Source organism: Mesoplodon densirostris, chromosome 10 (assembly GCF_025265405.1).
Source record: "Mesoplodon densirostris isolate mMesDen1 chromosome 10, mMesDen1 primary haplotype, whole genome shotgun sequence".
In the NCBI taxonomy this organism is placed as follows: Eukaryota; Metazoa; Chordata; class Mammalia; order Artiodactyla; family Ziphiidae; genus Mesoplodon; species Mesoplodon densirostris.
Genome location: NC_082670.1, coordinates 74,308,929 through 74,328,263, shown reverse-complemented (window position 1 = coordinate 74,328,263; position 19,335 = coordinate 74,308,929). Strand labels below are relative to the sequence as shown.

General features: G+C 59.3%; 1 protein-coding gene across 2 annotated transcripts in view; it reads right to left on the bottom strand.

Moving 5' to 3' along the window:
• The window catches only part of PRKCD (protein kinase C delta), a 29,739-nt gene extending 11,111 nt beyond the window's left edge, over nucleotides 1-18,628 (bottom strand). Inside the window, exons 1-4 of one of the 2 annotated variants that reach the window (XM_060109063.1) lie at nucleotides 18,422-18,628; nucleotides 15,010-15,123; nucleotides 2,474-2,607; nucleotides 1,142-1,341 (exon numbers count right to left, since the gene is read on the bottom strand). In XM_060109063.1, coding sequence (XP_059965046.1) covers nucleotides 1,142-1,341; nucleotides 2,474-2,588 — 315 coding nt within the window. In that variant the 5' untranslated portion in view covers nucleotides 2,589-2,607; nucleotides 15,010-15,123; nucleotides 18,422-18,628. The remainder of the gene's footprint in view (nucleotides 1-1,141; nucleotides 1,342-2,473; nucleotides 2,608-15,009; nucleotides 15,124-18,421) is intronic. The other variant, XM_060109064.1, reaches the window with a different exon arrangement.
• Between the last annotated feature and the right edge of the window lie 707 nt (nucleotides 18,629-19,335).

Here is a 19,335-nt window from a genome sequence, read left to right as displayed (position 1 = left end):
CCTCACCCAGGAGTATTATTACATTTGGGGAAGTAAAAGGATCCAGCCCACACCCAGCTTGGCCACATGGCCCAGGGAACAGAGTGGGAAGGGAAACTCCCCGCCCCCAACCCCGGCTGCCCGCTTCACAAGGATCTTAGAATGGAGGCACCGCATGCCCCCACACATGCAGACACACAGACACACGCATACTGACACAGCGTGCTGGTTCTCTCTCTCTCTCTCTCTGTCGGGGGCTCTGTCTGTCCACTCTCCTCACACAGACTGGCTCGTCCTAAGGGCAAGACCCTCAGCTCCCCCAGGGCCTGGTGACTGACAGTGTCCCTTGGGGTGGCGGACAGAGAGCACAACAGGAGTCTCTGCCGGATTCTTCAAGGGTGGGTGCAGCCCTGGGTCAACCTCTCTCGGCCCAGTTCCTTCACCCCTCACTGGAGGCTGAGTAGAGTCTCCATGGTCGCAGGTCTTTCCTGGCGGGGACATCTTGGCTGCAGGAGCCCACATATAACCCCAGGGGGCAGGGATGCCCTGCCAGAGCTGACGTCCTGTGGCCACAAGGGACATATGGCCACGTGTGCGTGCAGAGTCCGGGTTTCAGCAGGTGAGTGGAGGGCCATGAGCCTTCTCCTCCCCGACCCCCCCAGCTGTGGAAGATCATAACTGGTGCTCCCCGATGCCTGCCTGGGTTTGGAATATCTGCGAAGATTCCAAACAGAACTGGGAACAGTGGGGTTCTCTGAGAAGGGGGACCTGGTGTTGGGGCTAGGACCCACCCTTTCATAAAGCTTGATATGTTTTACCATGTGCACATACTGCCTTTGCAAAATTAAAAGGGAAAAAAGCAGCTGTAATACCAAGGAGGGCTCTATTTAGCACTGCCTACGTGCCAGGTTCTGCAGTAAGCCCTTTGCATCCAGCTGCTCATTCCATCAAAACTGACCCCACCGTAGGTCTTTTAGTAGTTTCTCCTTTTACATATGCAGAAGCAGACTCAGAGAGGCGAAGGGTCTGATGAATCGCAAGACCAGGATTCGAACACAAGCTGTCGGCTACAGAGCTGCCCCAGTGGCCGGAGCGGCCGGGTGCCCTCAGCCGTACCCATTCACGTTGCCCACACACGCGTGACTGTGGCTGTGCCCCTCACCCAGAACTCGGCCTTGCCATTGTTCTTCTTGCAGCGCTCGGCCAGCACCGACACACCCACTGTCACCTCGGACACTGGCTCCTCCGCGGCTCGCATCAGCACGATCTGGATGACGCGACCTTCGTAGATGTGGGCATCGAACGAGGACTTCCACTCGGGGTACATGGTGGGCTTCTTCTGCACCAGCGTCTTCCCACGCTCTGCAACGGGCCAGGAAGGCAAGGTCAGGCTAGGGAGCCTCTGTGCTTCAAATCCCGGGCCTTCCCACAGCCTTCCATCCTATGGAATCTGCCTGCTGTCTCCCCCAGGGCCCAAGTCTCCACTCCTCAGCCCTCATGACCATGCTCTGCTCGCCTCACCAGCCCTATCTCACTCACAACCCGCCTGAGAGCACAGAAACGCTGGCAGTTTCCCCCGGGTGCCTTGCTAGGTTCCACCCCGGGCCTCTGCTCCTGCTGTCCCTTCTTCCTGTGACCCTCTTCCTCCAGCCCCTCTTAGATGTCACCTTCCCTTAGACATGTACTCAGTGACACTGCCACAGGCTCCCACATGCCAGCCATGGTGTTGGAGGAAAGAACACGGTACCTGTCCTCCTAGAGTCCTAGTCCTGGGCAGAGACATGAATCAGTTCACCCCTCAAGTGAACATTAAATCACAGCTGTCATGAGACTGAAGAGGGCAAGGTCACTGGTTCTAGACCCGCCCATGGTCACGTGGCCTGCCCCAACCTAAGGGTCAGAGAAGGCTTCCTAGAGGAAGGGACAGCTCAGCTGAGACCTAAGGGATCAGCCAGGGGTTCACCAGGTGAGGGTAGAAGAAGGAATGGCGTGAGATGTTTGCTTCTTCCAGGATGACCTCCCTGACTGCAGCCTGGGATGGTTCCTCATCTGGACTTCCCTATCACAGGATTCACTGTGTGCCTCCTCCACCAGACTGTAAGCCCCATGAGGGCAGGGCCTGGTCAGCCCTGGAGCATGGCAGTGTTCTCAGTGCCCAGCACAGGGCCTGGCACAGATAGACATGTGGAGCTCCTGCAGGGAGCCTGTTCTTGGGTGAAACAACCAGTGGGGGAGGAGCCAGAAGCCCTGAGCTCCACAGAAGGTTCCATGTAGCCAGTGCAGGTGGTCCTACAGGCAGTGAGTAGCCTCTGTTGTCCTGCATCGCAAGCTGAGCTGGGCAGGGAGACGAGGACAAGGAAGAGAAGGATCCCTCAGAGGCTCTAGGAGAACAAGGCACAGTCCCTTCCATTGCCTCCTCCTGGCCCTGGCTTCCCCACCCCACCGGCTGCTGCCAGTGCCTACAGCACAGGTAGGGTCCAGCCTACAGCCCTACCTGTGCTGAGTGCCTCCTTCATCTTCACAGCACAGAAGGGTTGGCTTGCCTCATCTGCGGCCTGCAGGGAGCCCAGCTCGTAGGAGTTGAAGGAGATGCGCAGGAACGGTGCCATGTTGGGGCTTGTAGCAGGGCTGTGGAGACAGAAGGTGTGAGGCGGGCAGCAGGGACAGCCCTGGGAGGTGGTCAGGTATCCGCTCCCCCGCAGGGCTCCCACAGCATTGAATTTGGCCCACGTGGTGCTTAAAATGCACTAGTCCTAGTTGCCACCATTAAAACTGAGAAGTTTTATTTAAGACTAGATTGGTGGCCTCCCTGGTGAAATTGGAAGGTGCAACATCAGGCCTACTGGGCAGTATCTGGCTGGCACTGACCCCTTTGTTGGGCACCCCTGCAGGTTGACTCCAGTTCAGAGGCCCCCTTCCACTTCTCTCCAAATCCTATCTAGGCCCTGGAGGCGTGTGAGCCTGTGACTCCCAGGTCATTCATTTGGGGAGTCAGTCGTTCAATGCCTCCTTTAATACCCAATGGCTGTTACCTAGTATGTGCTGGCCATAGCACCTTGGTGCCAGCCAAGATGGGCAGGACAGCACCCCTTCCTCCCTGTACCCTGCCCCATGCAGCCCTCTTTGGTTTCAAAGTTTGTTTTTTGCTCATAACTACCCAGGCAGACAAGCAGGGCCAAGACAAGTAGCAGGGCCAAGATGATCACCCCCACTTTTCAGATGGGAAACTGAAATCCTGAGGTTGAACCAGAACCCAAAGCTGGGATTCTACTAATTAAGCACCCACTTTGCCTGGGACCAGGGTAGTGAAAGGCCCCACCCACATCAGCGTGCCTGACACTTCTGAACCTGAGCCCCTTGGGGTCAGGCGCTCTCGCCTACCTGGAAGTTTGTCCGCACTTTCAGACTAAGTTTTTCCAACTATAAAACTACTTTAATGTCGAATGTAACGCTGACTTTGCTTCTTAAACCACACAGGTTGGCCCCACACGCCCCCATTCCTCACAGTTCCTCAAATCGAGGATCACTACGGGTGGCCCTGAAGGTCTTTCGGCTTGTCCTCGTGGAGGATGCTCAGCTGTGCAAGCCCACAGGTGTACACTCGTACACCTGCACAGACACTGGCTCCGGGCCTAGCCCCACAGGAGGGAGCTCCACAGCCGAGGCTGCAGGAATGCTCACTAACGTTCATTCCCGTATATACGTATTTGCTCCATCCTGAACACAAGCCGGCACGGAGGCAGACTCAGACACGCACCCCTACCCACACATGCGCCTGTGTGCACAGGCAACAGCCACCCTGGCCCTGGGACAGCTCCCCCAGCTCCTCCACATGGCCGCAGAGTACCAGCCAGGCCTGCTGGCAGCTCCAAGCCCAGATGAGCTCACAGGAAACACTTGACCTCAGCCTACAGCCCAGCCCAATGGCCCGGCCAGTCCTCTGAAGCCTGCAGCCAGAGTAGAGGGGAGGGACCATGTGGGGCAGACTCCACCATGTCCCCTGCCCGGGCCAGGCTCCTACTCAGAGGGAGCGAGAGTGGGTGTGTGAGCTCACGTCTGAGACCAGACAGGCCAGCCACAGTGACCCCTCAGCAGGCAGGGAGGGAAAGCCAGCTGTGGGCGGCTGCTGCTTCCTCCTGGGGCCCAAGCAGGCATGAGTGTGCAAGCTGGTGTTGGGGGGAGGGGGGCGGTATGTGTGGGTGTGACTGCACAGCCATGGAGATGTGTGTGCCTGCGAGGACGTGTGAGTGGGTGGCAGGTAGCGTGCACTCAGCCAATGTTGAAGTGGAGAGCAAGTTGCGTGGGCCTGGCTGGGAGCGTGCGTAGGAGCCTGGGTGAGTGTCTCAAACTTCTAGGCAAAAGGACATCGTGCCCCTCCTGCCACCCAGTGTGGTCTGGGAGTCCAGAATGATCAGCAGGGCCCCTGCACAGCACACACTTGCCATGTGTCTGCATCCACGTTCCAGGGCCTGACCCCCGGCAGATGGGGCTCAGCCTCATGCTTCCCAACAGGATAACCTCGAGACCCAGGTGGGGCCGTGATGAACTTCCTGAGTGTCTCAGAGGATGAGGGGGCAGGTGGGCAGGGACAAAGGAGGAGCAGTTGTGCTGCAGGGCGCTGGGCTCATATGGGAGAGGGGGTCAGGGCAGCCCTGGGTGGCAAAATGACGGTCAAGCTGCCTGGGTATAAGATCCTATCACCCACACTGCCTTGGCTGTGGGACTCTGTGGGTCACTTGGCCTGAGTCTCAGTCATCCCCATCCTCCAGATGAGGAACAGTCCCTCGCTGCAGGGTTGTCACGATGATGAGAACTTGTATAGGACGAGAGCCAACACCAACCCCAGACTCAGGGCGGGGGCCTCTTCCACTACAACCCCTTCTTGCTAATAGCACCCCTCCTTCATCTGTGCACCTTCCTTCACCGCTTACAAAGTACACTCACATCCCCACCACATCCACTCCACGCCCCGCCCCACAGCCTGGGAAGACGGTCCTGATAACTGACTCTACCTCTCGGGGAAACCACGTCTCCAGGAACAGAGCTGCTCACAGAGCTGCTACCCCAGGTGGGCCCAACACCTACCGGCCAGCTCCTCCTCGGCCCTTCCCCCACCTCCCCTCGGGGCCCAGTCCAGGTGGCCCATGTGCTCCGGGTCACCCAGCAGGAGCCGTCCATGGACCACCCAGGGCAGCGAGGCAGAGACAGGATCATCAGCCTGCCCTCCAGCTCTGCAGCACACTTGGAGCAGTTGCTGTTCGCAGTCAGTGAGAAGCCACCAGAGGGAAAACCACAACCACAGCAGGCCCCAGCCCTGGCCCCAAACCTGCACACCCAGGCCGCAGCGCCGTAAGAGAGAGGACCCACGGGCTGCCCTGGGGCTACTTGGCAGTAACCCTAGGGTTAGGTCACCTAGCCCCAACTACCTAGGACTAAAACTAGAGCATGGGCCCCGGCCAGGTTCTATCACCTCCTCCACCTCAACTGCACCGCCTGGACCCCCAGAGGAAGACAGGCACCACGAGCTGGCATCTTCTTCCATTGATGGCCATGTGACCCTGAAGGAGGTCTTGGGCCCCTGCACACCAGGACCCCCCTGCACAGCAGAGCCAGAGTTGCCCGCCTACCTTGCAGAGCATCTGAACACTGGTGGGAAGGCCAGGCGGTAAAGTGATAGCACAAAAGCAAGGGGGGCCAACTATTTATAGCCCCCATGCAAATTGGCTCAGGCCCACAGGCCCCAAAGGAAGGCCACTGGCTCAACCTCATCCCCACTCTGCAGGGCCACGGAGGTGGCAGGGGTTGGACTCCACACAGGCCTCCATGGGGACCAGCTCCTTGGAGCCAGCTGAGGCCAGCCAGGCCTTTCCCAACTGCCTGTGGGCTCCAAGTCTCTACTCTCCTGCTTCTCTAGCCCACAGCAGAGGCAGCCCTGTGAAGCAGAGAGCTCCGGACTTGGGAGTCAGAGGGCCTGCGTGTGAATCAGTACCCTCACTTATAAGAAAGCTCATCCTTCTCTGAGGCCAACATACACCAGACCAACCTTGTAATGGCATTAGCTCACTTTATCCCTGTGCAGGTCCCAGAGGTGGATATTTTACTGATGAAGAAACAGGCTCAGAGAGGCTAGGTGACTTGCCCAAGATCACAGAGCCAGTAAGTGGTAGAAGGAGGTTCTGAATCCAGGCCTGCCTGACGTTGCAGCCCACACTCTTCTGGTATGCCATGTCAGGAAGAGGAGACTAAGGGCAAGAGGGGGCAGAGCTAGAGAAAGATAAATGTGCAGGGAGCAATACACACTAACACAGCCATGAGGACAAAGTAAACAAGAAGAGGGGTGAGGGCACCAGGAGACAGCTCCCCTGTGCTTGGCCACCCAACCCCCTCCAGGCTGGTCCTAGGTCTGACCTTGGGGACCCCCTGCTACTGTACAAAGAGGGTGGTACAGACCCCTGAACTGCTACTTCCTCTCCTGACCCAGCTGTCTGGAACAGACTCCAGTTCTTAAAACCTGGGGAACGTCTGGCTGCATCCCAGCCCCAGGAGATGAGGGCTTGCTGGCCCTGCTCCCCACCCTGCCCTAGACCAAGAGCCCAGAGGTACGGAAAGGCAGGGCTGGGCCGGACCAGAACAGGCGGCCCGCTTCCGCCAGGGCAGCGGAAACCTTCTCCCAACCAGTCGGGGGCAGTGGGCAAGGCCGACCTCGAGGTGACCACAGTGACTGTGCCAGTTGAAGCTCCTTTTGGGCGTGGAGGACAAGTATGCACATTACACATCTCCGTGTGTGTGCGTGAGTGTGTTCCAGTAGAGGGGGCAGGTGGGGTGCATGGCCTGAGGGGCACTATCAGGAACAAAAACGCATCTTCTCATTTTTCTACAGCAATCACATATAACTTGTTGGATAACCATTTTTTTAGAGGTAAAAAAATAAAACCCATCAAGCCCAAAATATCTCCCAAGAGATGGGCCTTCAGAAACTGACATGTCCATCTCCTCTTTGTATGGAGCCGGGGAACTGAGAACCGGGTCCTGCAATGAGGGTCCCCTGGCCCCCGGGTAGGGCCGGGTCCCCTCCACCCTAGTCCTTCCCTGACATTTGATTCTGCCACAGGGTGATGCCTGCTGGACAGAGGAGCAAAGCAGGGCCCGAGAAGAGAGGCCTTGGGCAGGCTCTTGGGGAGACTGTGAGAATGTAGAGGGGGGCTCCCTCACAAAGTCCGCCAGGGAACAAGAGGAGGCAGGCTGAGGTCAAGCAAAGCAAGGGTGAGTAGGACCAGCTGAGGCCCCTAGTGGGTCTAGGGTCTGGTTCCCTTGAACAGACCCCTGAGGAGAGGGGGATACACCCCTCCCACACAACCCTCCCCCCACACACCTGCCCAGCCTGGGGCAGCCCCTGCCACCTGCCCACGGGAGGCCACCACCTGCTGCCGGTCAAGGCTGGTGGTGGCGGCAAAGCAAAGTGGGGCAGTGTCGGCCTAGGCCCTCTAGGGACACAGACCCTGCCTGCGGGGAGCTCAAGGTCCGGCCCACATCAGTCTTGAGGGATGAATAGAAGAAGGAGGACACAGGAGGCCCAGGCAGTGGGAGGGAAGGAGAGTGAGAGGCAGTGTGATTGCAGGAGGAGCAGGGCTGGCCCTGGCAGGGTTGCAACAGGGCAAGGGGGCTGGGCGTGGCAGAAGCTGCCGGGCAGGGCAGGCAGGCGGGTAGCAGCTCAGCTGGGAGGCTGGCTTCCCCAGATGGCCTTCCCAGACAGAAGCAAGTTAAGGAGGCCACAGGGGTTTCACAACCCAGGAAATGGGCTCAGCAAGAAGAACAGGAGGTGGGGGAGGGGAAGGGCTAGCAAGACCCCTCCAAGGCCCTTCCCCCAGGGCCTGTGCCCCAGCCCCCATGTCCTGGGAGAGGGACCAGCCATGGTCTCAGGTCATGGCCAAGTCCCACAGCAGGGGATGCTCCCCACCCCTGCTCTCCCCCAGGACTAGCACCTTATCCCCCAGCCAGACTCCTTCTCAGCCTCTCCCTCACCCCACACAGACCACCCACTGCCGTGGACTCTCCTCCCCTTCCCCAGTGACCTCCCCTACTACCTGTCACCACTCCCGGTCCCTCCCCAATCCATTCTTCTCACAGCTCAGAACCTCCTGGACTCCCACTGCCCTTGGAGAAGGCCCAAACCTCAGCCTGGCCCTGGCCTCCCGCCACCTCAAATCTCACCCCTGGCTACTCTGTGAACACATGCCTCACTTTCCAGCTTTTGCACAGGCTGCTCCCTCAGCCAGAATGTCTCCCTGAATTCCTCCATATCCTTACAGATTGCTCTGAAGTCCAGCCCTTCCTTCCCCACTTGCCAGGAAACCAGCTGCTCCTCTATCTCACGTGCCCCAGCAGGTCCCCTGTGCGTGTCTGAGATCACACTCAGCAGAGGACCTGGGTGTCTGCCTGTAGCTCAGCCTTGTCAGCTCTGGCCACACATCTGACTGTCCTGGGGACATGCAAAAACTCCACTGCCAGCTGACCCGGCCCACTGATGGGAATCAGAGGTGAGGCCTGGGCAGCACAACTGAACCTTTTCCAACTGTCCTTCCCTCAGAACCAGTGAAACACCTGGCTTTTCCCTCAGGAAAACCCATGCCTGTGGTGACAAAATTCTGCACATGATAGGGTGGGGACTGTAGGTCTCGAAGGCCTAGCCTGGTCCCAGGTCACCCCCAGCCAGCGGGCATCACAGTGACAAGACACACCAGGCCCATGGAACTCACAGCCCCACAGGGGACAGCCACATAAGTGTGTAATTACAGAGAAGATGACCGCTGCTCAGGCAGTGAGAAGGCCTGGGGTAGAATGGGGGCCGGAGGGGCCTGTCAGCCGGGGCGGAGGGGGCGGGGTTTGCCTTAGGAAGGGCTTCAATCTGAGAGATGCCCAGGGTGCTACGAGCCCATCTGGCCGAGGGTCTGGAAGGGTAATGGGGACAGATCTTGGGACCCTGGCTGTCACTGGCTCACACTCACCCCTGCCGGCCCATGTGGGGTGTAGGACCTGTGTGGGGCACAGTCCACAGCAGCCACAGGCCAGAGCCACTCAGCTGGCCCTAGGACTGGGGAAGCCCTGGGCTCAGCCAGAGGGAGGGCTCCAGGTACCCCTGAGGGGGGAACAAAAGTCCCTTCATGGCAAGACTGAGGACAAGGGGCCTCTGTGAGGAGCCAGGGTAGGGGGTATGTCAGGGCCTTTCCCAGAATAACCACACCTGTGTGCCCACATGGGCACACCCACCAAACCAAACACAGTTACACGTGGGGAGTCCTGACTGCAGTTGGACATACACACACAGCTGTAGCCATAGGCACATACACAATCCTATGACAACTCAGTAACGCACACACCAAGAAAGACACCCCTGCTCCCCGGCTCTCACATGTTGACAGACGTCCAAGCCCACGCAGATCACACAGGACATTCATACCCTCACGCATTCACCAGCACAGGGAGATCTGTGTGCACACAGGGAGCCGCGAGAACACAGGCACAGAGACACTCTAGGCTGGCAGAGATCAACTCACAAGCCTGAAAGGACCCACACGTGCCTGACTACGGTCTGCCACCGGAAAGTCCAAATGTAGCTTTTTCTCCTGCAGCCCGTGGGGCACAACAACTGGGGACAGGGGAGGCAAGGGCAGCAGGACACCAGGCAGGCTGGGCCTCCCCACTGAGGGAGGTGGAGAGAGTCCCTCCTGGCCTGGGACAAAGTCCAGTGTACAAGGGAAGGAGTGGGCCGGTCAGGCTCATCACTGGGTGGCCTCCCACTGCCTGAGGGGAAGTCAGTGGAGGTTGGGGACGAGGCTGGGGGCCACAGGTGCAGTCACAGGCCTGGCTCACAGGAGGAGGGGCGGGTGCACCTGTGCAGGTAGAGCAGCCCTGCGGGCACCCCACACAGGACCTCCACAGAGCTCCAGACTCACTGGGCAGAACCTGACAAAGAGAGGGCGGGTAATTCACCCAAAGCCACAAAGCCAACAGGGCAGACCCCAGGGTGGCAGAGAGGGACTCTCCGGTTCTAGCCCCAGAACTGCCCGTCTAGCCTCCCGCGGGACAGGGCAGGTGCTTGACTGAGGGCACGGCTCCTCCACCAGCCCCTACTCCTCAGCCCCTCTCTGTGCACCTCCTTCTAGAGTCCCTGTGATTTTCCTGATTGTCGACAACAGCCTTTGTGTTTGAGAGACGGTGAGATGGCCATCTAAGGCTTTTGCCATCCATCCCCACAAGGTGAGTAGGGCCTAGATGATGCCTCCCCACTTTAGGGATCAGGAGAAAGCTGGAGAGAGGCAGGACCATGGTGTGCCATCCCATGGCGGGCAGTGAACACAGGAACTGGAGAGCAGGGGCTGGTTGTGGGCTGGACGGGTCTAGTTCAGTGGGGTCTACCCTGGGTGCCCTGCGAGCTTGGCCAAGGCCCTCTGGCGTCATCTGTGAAAGGGATGACCTTGCCCTGCCCAGGAGGTGATGCTGAGTGTAGGAGCTGTACCGTCATCCTTATCAGCGCTGTCATCCTCACGCTGGGCCCTCTCCCTACCTGCCCCACCGCCCATTTCCAGCTGTCTGATAGCCACAGGGGCCTCCAAACTTCCTTGGATCAGTGGGTAAAGGGACTCTCTCAAGCCACCCAGCCCTGTGGTGCCCTGCTCTGGTCTGTTGCTCTGGAAAGAGACCAGGCTGGGCAAAGACAGCTGAGTCCACTGGCAGACCCCCGGCCAGCTACTGTCTCTCTCAGGACCTCAGTCTCCCTACGTTGACAATGGAGACCTCTCAGCTTCCTCCAGCTCTGATACTGAACGACCCTGCAGTTCTCCTGCTACTTCCTCCCAGCACCAGCCCACAGCAAGCGGACACCCGCTCCAGCCTCAGGCCTTGGTGACTGGCTACTCCACTGTGCCTGTTTACCCAACACAGCCACAGACATAATCCAAAGCTTCTGGGGCTGTTGTGAAAACAGCAGCTCAGTCACCACAAGCCTGCCCTCCTGGGCACCCTGGCAGGGACCTTCGAGGGACAGCCACCCCAGCCCTGTACCCAAGGCCTCTCAAACTTCCCCACCAAAGGCCTGCTGAACCCCTCCTCCCTAGTCCGGGCTTTACGTGCTACCTCTCGACTCTCAGGTTTCACTTTCAGCCCAGACCCTCCTGAACTCCAGGGTCCCCAATCTCGCCAAGCTCTGGAGGTGCTCAAACACATCCAAGTGAGGCCTACTGATGTTCTCCACGCAAGTGCCCCTGGTCTCCTAGCAGCGCCAGCACTCAGGCCAGATATCTGGCGGTCGTTTCCACCTTCCCCTTCTTCCCAGCACAGCAAGGCTATCACTTCTGCCTCCTGTCCATCCCGAAGTCCTCTCTTTTCTCCATCACCACCCCATCCAGACACCATCGCCTTCTGCAGGCCTGCACCAGCCTGCTCACTAACCTCCATCCTCTACTCTGGCCCCCACGGTCCCTCTGCCCCAGTGACTAGGCAGGTCTTTTAAGACAGTAAAGCAAATCTTGTCACCCCCTGCTCAAGGCCCCAGTGTTTCCCATTTCCCTTCTGATCAGCCAGACCCCTCTCCCTGGCCTCTTGGCCATACCCTGCCCTGCTCCTGGGCCCCAACCCCAGCGACCACTTCTAGTTCCCTAAATAGCCACGTTCCTTTCTGCTCAGGAGCCTCTGAGCTCGCTGTTCCATCTTCCTGCTCCTCCCAAAACACACACTGGCTCTTTCTCATCATTCAGGTCTCAGATGGACACTCCCTGATCTGCCCATTTCACAGGTGAGGTGACTGAGGCTCAAAGTAGTCCAGTCCCTGGCTTGAGTACACAGCCAGTAAATATCAAGCAAAGATTTGAAGCCAGATCTGTCTGATGCCTGCAGAGGTCTTGCTTCTAAACCTTCGATGCCCTCGCTCACACTCCTAGCCAAGGCCCCTGCCCATCTCCAGCTCTCCAGGCTCCTGGCCCCTGCCTACTACACCGCCAGCATTACCATTCAATACCCCAGAACCCCAGCCCCTTGGCCCCAGATAGCAAAAGCCAAAGCTCAGCCCAACCCTCACTGGGCTAACCTTCTGTGTGTCCCTGGAACAGGCAGGTCCCTGCCACCAGCTGCCACATGGCAAGGATGTATGTATGGATGTGTGTAAGGGGATTTCCAGCTCTCCCCACTCCTCCAGCCTCCATGAGCCGCACACGTCCGCCCCCTTCCCCAGCCCAAAGGCCAACTCCAAGGGTCCGAAGAGCAGGCAGGCTGGCGGGAGGGCTCACCAGCTATCCCCTCACTGCCAGCCTCAGCTTTTCCAAGCCCCATGTCCCGCAAGGGGCCAGGCAGGGGAGGGGCTTTGGGGAGGCCAGAGAGGGCAGCAGGCAGCTGCGGCCTGCCTTTCCCTTCTCTGCAACCGTTTGTCAGGAGATCTATTTTTCTCCCTTTGAAAGGGAGTGAGGGGGAGAAGAGCTGAGTGGGCACAGCTGTTCCACCCTGGAGTTATTCTCCTCCGAGAACGCAGAACCTACTGAAACAACAGAACTGTCCCCACCCTGCAGCATTGCCGCTGGAGGCAGAATCGAGACCTGGCTTCTCAGCCACAGCCACTTGGCCCCGTGACACTGGGCCCGTGCCCAGGCCATCAGAGGATAATAATCCCATCATCAGTACCACCTGCTGTTCTTCGAACAGTTACCATGAACCGGGTGCTGAGTGCTTTATAGAGCTAGTTTCGACTTCTTACACACGAACAGCGTGTCAGGCACGGTCCTGGCTACTTTGCATACATCATCTGTTGTTTCCAGCACAACCTGGTAAAGGTGGATGCTGTCATGGTCTCAGGTGTCAGAGGGGGACACTGAGGCACTGGGTGTCAAAGCCACTTGCCCAGGTCCATTCATACAGCCACTTAGAGCTGCCTAATCCCAGAGATGCAGCTCAGCTGATGTCACTCACACACAAGGGGCCATCCCTGCCCGAGCTAATGCTCTGAGCCTCAGCTTACAGCTTGGTGGAACGGAGGAGCTGCGGTTATGGAGGCTGTAGGGGACTCCGTGGCCTCTGCACCCCCAGCCCACTCCTTGAGTTTCTGTCCAGGCCTGACCAGGCCTGGCCATGGAAAGCCTGGCCGGTTGACCTATCCACTGGCCAGACACTCTGCTCCTCTCGGAGGCAAGGCTGGGGTGGAGCAAGCCACAGATGGAGAGCTGGTCAGTCCCACTCTAAAACCACTTCCTGGGCAGCCCAGAGGAAGTGAGCCTCCGGAAACACCTCGGACGGTCTCTCCTTGGGCCCAGGCCTTGGAAAGGGCACAGACCGCCCCAGGAGAAGTCCCCTGCCTGCCTCCCAGTCCCCAGGGCCCAGCAACTCCACGTGTACCAGGTGTGGACACTGCAGGGAACACAGGAGCCGATAGGATCCCCCACCCGCCTGTGAGCACCTCGGCCCCGTGACCACAGGCAGCCCACTTCCTCCTCTGTGGCAGCAGCCACAAACGGTGCCAGCACAGCTGACATGGCCCCTCCCCTACATTTATCACTCCTCCCCCCAGTGCCAAGCCCTGGTCAGCCTGGGGGCCTAGCCCAGGCGGGCAGGATAGCTGGTGAATGCCTGGGAAGAGCTCACCTCCCACTGTGGCCCTGTCCCCTGGAGTGCCTGTGGTCACACGGCCACACCTCAAACCTCACCCTCAGTGCCAGATGCAAGCTGAGCTGTGACCCTGACCGAGGACCGCCCCCCTTCCTGACCCAGAATGGGCACAGTGTGGTATGTGTGGGCAGGCGTCTGAGTGCACGGATGACTGGGTGAGCCTCTGTGTGCGTGTTTGAGCGTGCCTTCGGGTGAGTGCATGTGAACACCTGTGTATGTGTGTGCGCATGTGTGCTACGTGTGCAGGCACTCATGGGTCTGCGGGTATGGGTGCCGAATGCGGCTCAGCTTGTCTCCCTGTGTGTGTTTGTATGTCTATGCCAGCAAGGTAGGTGAAGTTTGAGAGTAGAAAGTGGGCTGGCTTTAAGGCTAATTAATTGAACTTAGGGAATGAGGCTCGGTGGTGGGCGGGAATGGCCCCCTGATCTCACACAGCAGAGTCCCCCAGCCAGCCAAGGACACATCACCTCCTCCCCATCAGGTTTGCAGGGAGGCTGAATAAACAGAAGACCCAGAGTAGACCCTGCCCTTGTTCAGTCCCTCCAGGAAGTGAGGGCCCTGACCTCTTGTCCTCCCCTCAAGGGGGAGCCCGGCCCCCACCATCTATTCACCCCTGAGACCTATAGGTGCCTGGCAGCCAGTAGGGGTGGGAGTGAGGGATTCATCTGGGAGGACTCCTGGGGCAAGAACACCTTGGCCACCCTGAGCACCCTCCAGTGCGCCCCAGAATCCTGTTCACTGGACCTCAGACACTCAGTGGGTAACTCACACTTATCCCTGTAATGCGGGCTGAAGGAGGCAAGTCTGGCCCCAAAGGAGGGAAGTTTTAGCTTTATAAGGGGCCTGAGAGAGTGCCGCCTTTCCCAGTATTCCTTAGAGACTCCCAGCTCACCCTCAATCTGGGGGCTGGGGCTGGGGATTTAGAGCCTCTCCCCTGGCCCCAGAGAGGCTGCGGAAATGGGGGAACTGGGGTGTGGAAGAGAGCTGTGCCAGGAGCTGGGAGACCTCGTTCCCTTCCAGCTCAGTGTCCAACCCCTACAGGGCCCAGGGCAAACCTCAGTTTCCCTTCGTGATGACGAGGACAGCCTGAGGCAGAGAAAGGGGCCAAGGAAAAGCTGATACATCTACTCTCAGCACCAAACCACTGGTGGGCCCCAGGCCTCTGAGCTCCAAGGCCAAAGCCTTCCCTGGGCCAGAAGCCAGTTCTAGGCAGGGAGCTCTCAGGGGCAGGGCCAACTGCTACCTGCTCTGGGTGCCCAGCCCCATACCCAGACCAAGGACTCTGTGTGTTCCCCCACTCCAGTCCCAGGGCAGAAGGGGAGGAGCCCACAGGGTATGGTCATCCCTGTACACTGTCCTCTGCCTAAGAGGACCCCATCTTACCTGGGGCTCCCGGCTCCCCTTTGTCTGTAGTCCTGGCTCCTGCTGCCACCACCGCCACACAACCACCACCAGAAGTAGGCCCACCGCCCTCACCTGGGCCAGTTCCTGGCAGACCTGCAGGAACAAGAGAAAACAGATGAGCTGGGAGGCACCACCAAACAGGCTCTTCCCATCAGTCAGCCCCAGCATGGCTGACAGAGGCCCGGCTCAGCCTCGTCTGGTTCTGAGACCTTGGCCTGTGGGGACCTGGCTTTCTCTTCTATGAAATGAGGTATTGGGCTTGACTTTTCCAGGGCACTGGCTATGTGTCCACTCCATGCTTGGGGTCAGAACACTATGTCTCAGCCCTTGGAGCATTCCCAGACTACAGATACAACAAGAAAGCTGTTCCTAATCCTCCTGTCTTCAAGAGCCTGCCCTGTGGGCTTGGAGACCTAGGGTGCAATCAGGTACCACCGCTTTGTGGCCTGGGGCAATTCCTCTGAGCCTCAGTTTGTCTCATCTTTAAAGTGGGGAGACTAAATTTCCCCAGATGGTACTGAGTTTCCAATGATGTGCTGTGCCAGCTGCTGTGCTGAACTCACACTGGGAGTGCCAAATGAACAGTGACACTTTTTTATTCTTTGTTTTGCACCTTCTAGTTCAGGTGATTCTCACATTACTGTTGTGCCCATTATACAGCTGAAAAAATGGAGGCCCAGAGAGATCCTAGAAGGAAGGAACAGCAAAGGCAACAAGGTGCCCTGGGTCTCCTGGCTGAAAGGCCTGAGCACTTTCTCTGCATGCCAGGCCTCCACAAAAGTTTCTCCTCCCCAGATGTGAGCCGCTCCTCCAGCTGAAGACCCCCATCACCACTCCCTCGGGGCTGAGGCATCCTCGAGCTTTATCTTTTTGTCTGTGCTTTAAGTTATTTCTAATTTTAAACTCCAATTAGCTGTGCCAGCTAAACGGTGTCAGTGGCCTGCGGTCACAGCTTCGAATCACCCCCACCACTCTCTCCCCATCACTGCTGCTGAGACTGGTAGGGGGTATCATGTGGGCTCAACAGGGCTGGATGCAGGTGGGATCTCTGTCAGCCATCTTCCCTCCACAAGCAGTCTGGTCAAGCGAATGGGAGGGGGCAAAAGATACATCACAGGCAGGAAATTGGGTTGGGACTATCTGGGCTTTTATTAGCTCCAGCTCCCAGGAGAATGGGGACCATATAGTTTGCGGGGAGGTGAGTGGTCACCAAACAAGACTTAGCATGTGCTGAGCTTTCACTATGGACCAAGGCTGTACTAAAGGACCTCTGACACAGGACTTCTGGTCCTCACAACTTTCTCCACCCTGCAAATAAGGAAACTGCCTTAGAGAGGCCTAGTTCCCAGCTCTTGCTCTTAAAAGGCACAGTGTGTATTTGAGCCCAAATCTCTCCTGGGTCCAGAGCTCTCGGTCTTAGTCACAACACTGTGACCTCAGGTGTCTGTGAACTTGGGAGAGTAGAGGAAGGTGAGAGATGGAGGCTTTCCCCGTCTCCCCAGAAGCCAGGGCTGGGCCTGAGTGTATCACGTGCACATCCACACTCTCACAGCCTGCCACATGCATACACACACACACACACACACACACACACACAAACCAGGGCTCTCACCTTCCCTCCCAGCACTGCCACCCCAGGGCACAGGCAACACACACCTTGTGGCATCCCCTCCTGCTACTGACACCCACGCCCAAGCACTCTCGGTTCCCCACAATCACAATGACTCCCCAAGCACACATCCTCACAGTTTCATACAGTCAGACTGTGAGTCTCCCACCAGTCATACACTCAGCCTCGGCCCCAGCCAAACTCCTGTCACACGCCAGATCCCTCATACCACCCTATAGCCAGGTACAGCTGTCCAAACACCTCCACATCACACACACACATACCCGCACAACTGCCTTCTATCGGCCTGCCCACCACACCCCAGCTCAGTCCACGGCAGGAACGAGGAAACCCAAGGGGCCAGTCCCCTCCCTCAGCGACTAGGTCAGTCTGGTCACAGCCTGGTCACAGTGGCTCAGTGGCAGAGAACAAGAACATGTAAGTGCACACACATACACACACTTATACAGACACACTCACACATGAGCCTGGTGGGCTGACACTAACACTGCGGGCTGCATGTACTCGTGACCAACAAGACATACCCAGTGTACAACACAAGACCCTCCAGGCACATGGGGACACACATCCCAACACACAGAGGGGAGTCTGGTGACAAAGAACATAGTACACACATAGCTGCAGAGGGCACACAGAGCCTCAGGAAACTCAAAGAGGTATATACACATACACACAGGCAAGTCACACATGTTTAAAAGGACACACAGGGTCAAGTCTCAGACCCGGTGACAAAGAACACTCAAGGAGACACAGATACACAACATACCTACATGACAGATACGGACAACTCGGCAGAAGACAGGGTCCACGCACATAGGGTAGGGGCCAGAGGAGAAAGGAACGTCGCCTCACTCACACCAAATCCTTCTGACCCGGTTCTGGTGGGGGTCTCAGTGGGGCTCTCCCCTCCCCGACAAGGACGAATGGAGGAGTTGGGGAAGTGCGGCAGTTCTGACGGTGCCCACCTCCTGCCTCTTCACCCCTTCCCTCCTCCGCCTCCTCCCCTCTCCCGGCTGGGCCCCCAAAGGGGTGGCATCTGGACTGGGAAGGGGCCACTGGAAAAGGGGGCTGGGGGGGCGTAGGGGTGGGAGGGGAAGGGCAGGGGATAGTGTAGCATGGAGCCACGCCCAGCCCGGAGACAGACGGGGAGAAACACACAGAGACTGAAAGAGAGAACGAGCGAGGAGGAGGCGCCGCGCCGGCTGTGCCGGGCAGGGTCCCAGAGGCGGGAGGCGAGGCCCAGCGGGCGGCCTGGCCTCAGCCCCGCGGTAGAAAAGATGAGGCGGCGGACAGGCAGGGGGCGGCGAGCGTGGCCGGGGGCGCCGCTCGCGGAGGACAGGATCTAGGGGGTGGCGGGAGGTGGACTGGGGGTGGGGTGATGGGGCGCAAGCGGGGCGAAGGGCAGCCGGATGGGTACTAGGAAGAGGCGGACGGGGGAACATTGAGGGGGTGGGGACGGATGGACGGACAGAGGGCCCCAGGAATTCGGAAGGGACGGTGGACCCTCGGAGGCGCTGGGGGCATACGCGGGTAGAGAGGGGCCGGGAGCAGACGGACAAGAGCCCCTCAGCCCTTACCGCTGGGGAGAGGGCCAGACAGACGGACGGGGCCACGGAGACTCCGGCGGGTCTCAGAGCGCGGCGGGACTTTCGCCAGCCGCGGCTCAGTTTCGGAAACGGGAACCGGAGCGGGGAGGGAAAGGGAGGGACGGTGCGTCCTCGGGGCAGCCCGATCCCACGTCCGGGCCCGGCCCTCACTCACCTCCGGGCTCGGGCCAGGCGCCAGGGGTCGCGGTGGCTAGAGTCCGGCTCTCGGCGCGGCTCCCGGGAGCGCGCGCGGATGGGGGTTCGGTGCGCACCCGACCCAGACGGGCCCGGTGGCCGGTGAGGTACCACCCGGGCCTCGGCGCGGCGGGCGAACGCCGGGGGTCGCTCAAGTGATCCCGGGTCCGCAGCCTCTAGCTCCCGCGCAGCGGCACACGGAAGTGCGAGGGGGCGGGGCGGCGCGGCGCGACCTCACCCAGGTGCCGGCCCCGGCCGCGGCCCCGCCCTGGGCCCGCCCCCACGAGGGCCCGCCTCCACCCGCGGCCCCCGGGGGTCTAGCGGCTAGGCTTTCCCTGGCCCGCCACTCAATGTCTGGGCCTCTCCGCCCGCCCCGGCACCCCTCGCCCCCGCCCGCCATTGGGGCACTACCAGACCTCAGAAGGGGCCTCATTTTACGGAGGACGCTGAGGCCAGGGTGGGTGGGGGGCGATCTCCCCGCCCCACGCCCCGCACAGCGAGCCGGAGAGGCGCCGGAGGGGGTTCCCCAGCTCCCAGCTCCGGCGCCCGGGACTCCCGCCCCGCCAGCTGGCCCGCCTCGCCGGGCCCTCGCTCTTTCTCTTCCTGTTGGCTGGAGTGCGGACGCGGCCGGGCTCGATGCCCGCCGCCAGGCCGGCTAGTCCCGGCCCTGCCCCCGGAGACGAGTGGGAAGACTCCAGGGCGGGAGGCTCTAGATGGTCCACCGCTGCTGGTCAAGTGATTCTGGAAACAGCCCCTACCCCGATCCACCAGTATTCCTCCCTCCTGCCCCTGCTTTTCAGAGTTCCCCATCGCCTCTGGGAGGCTCCTGATCTTCCTTTCCAGACTTAGAACTTGGTTGTCTGGCATAACTCATTCATTCATTTCATTCACTGG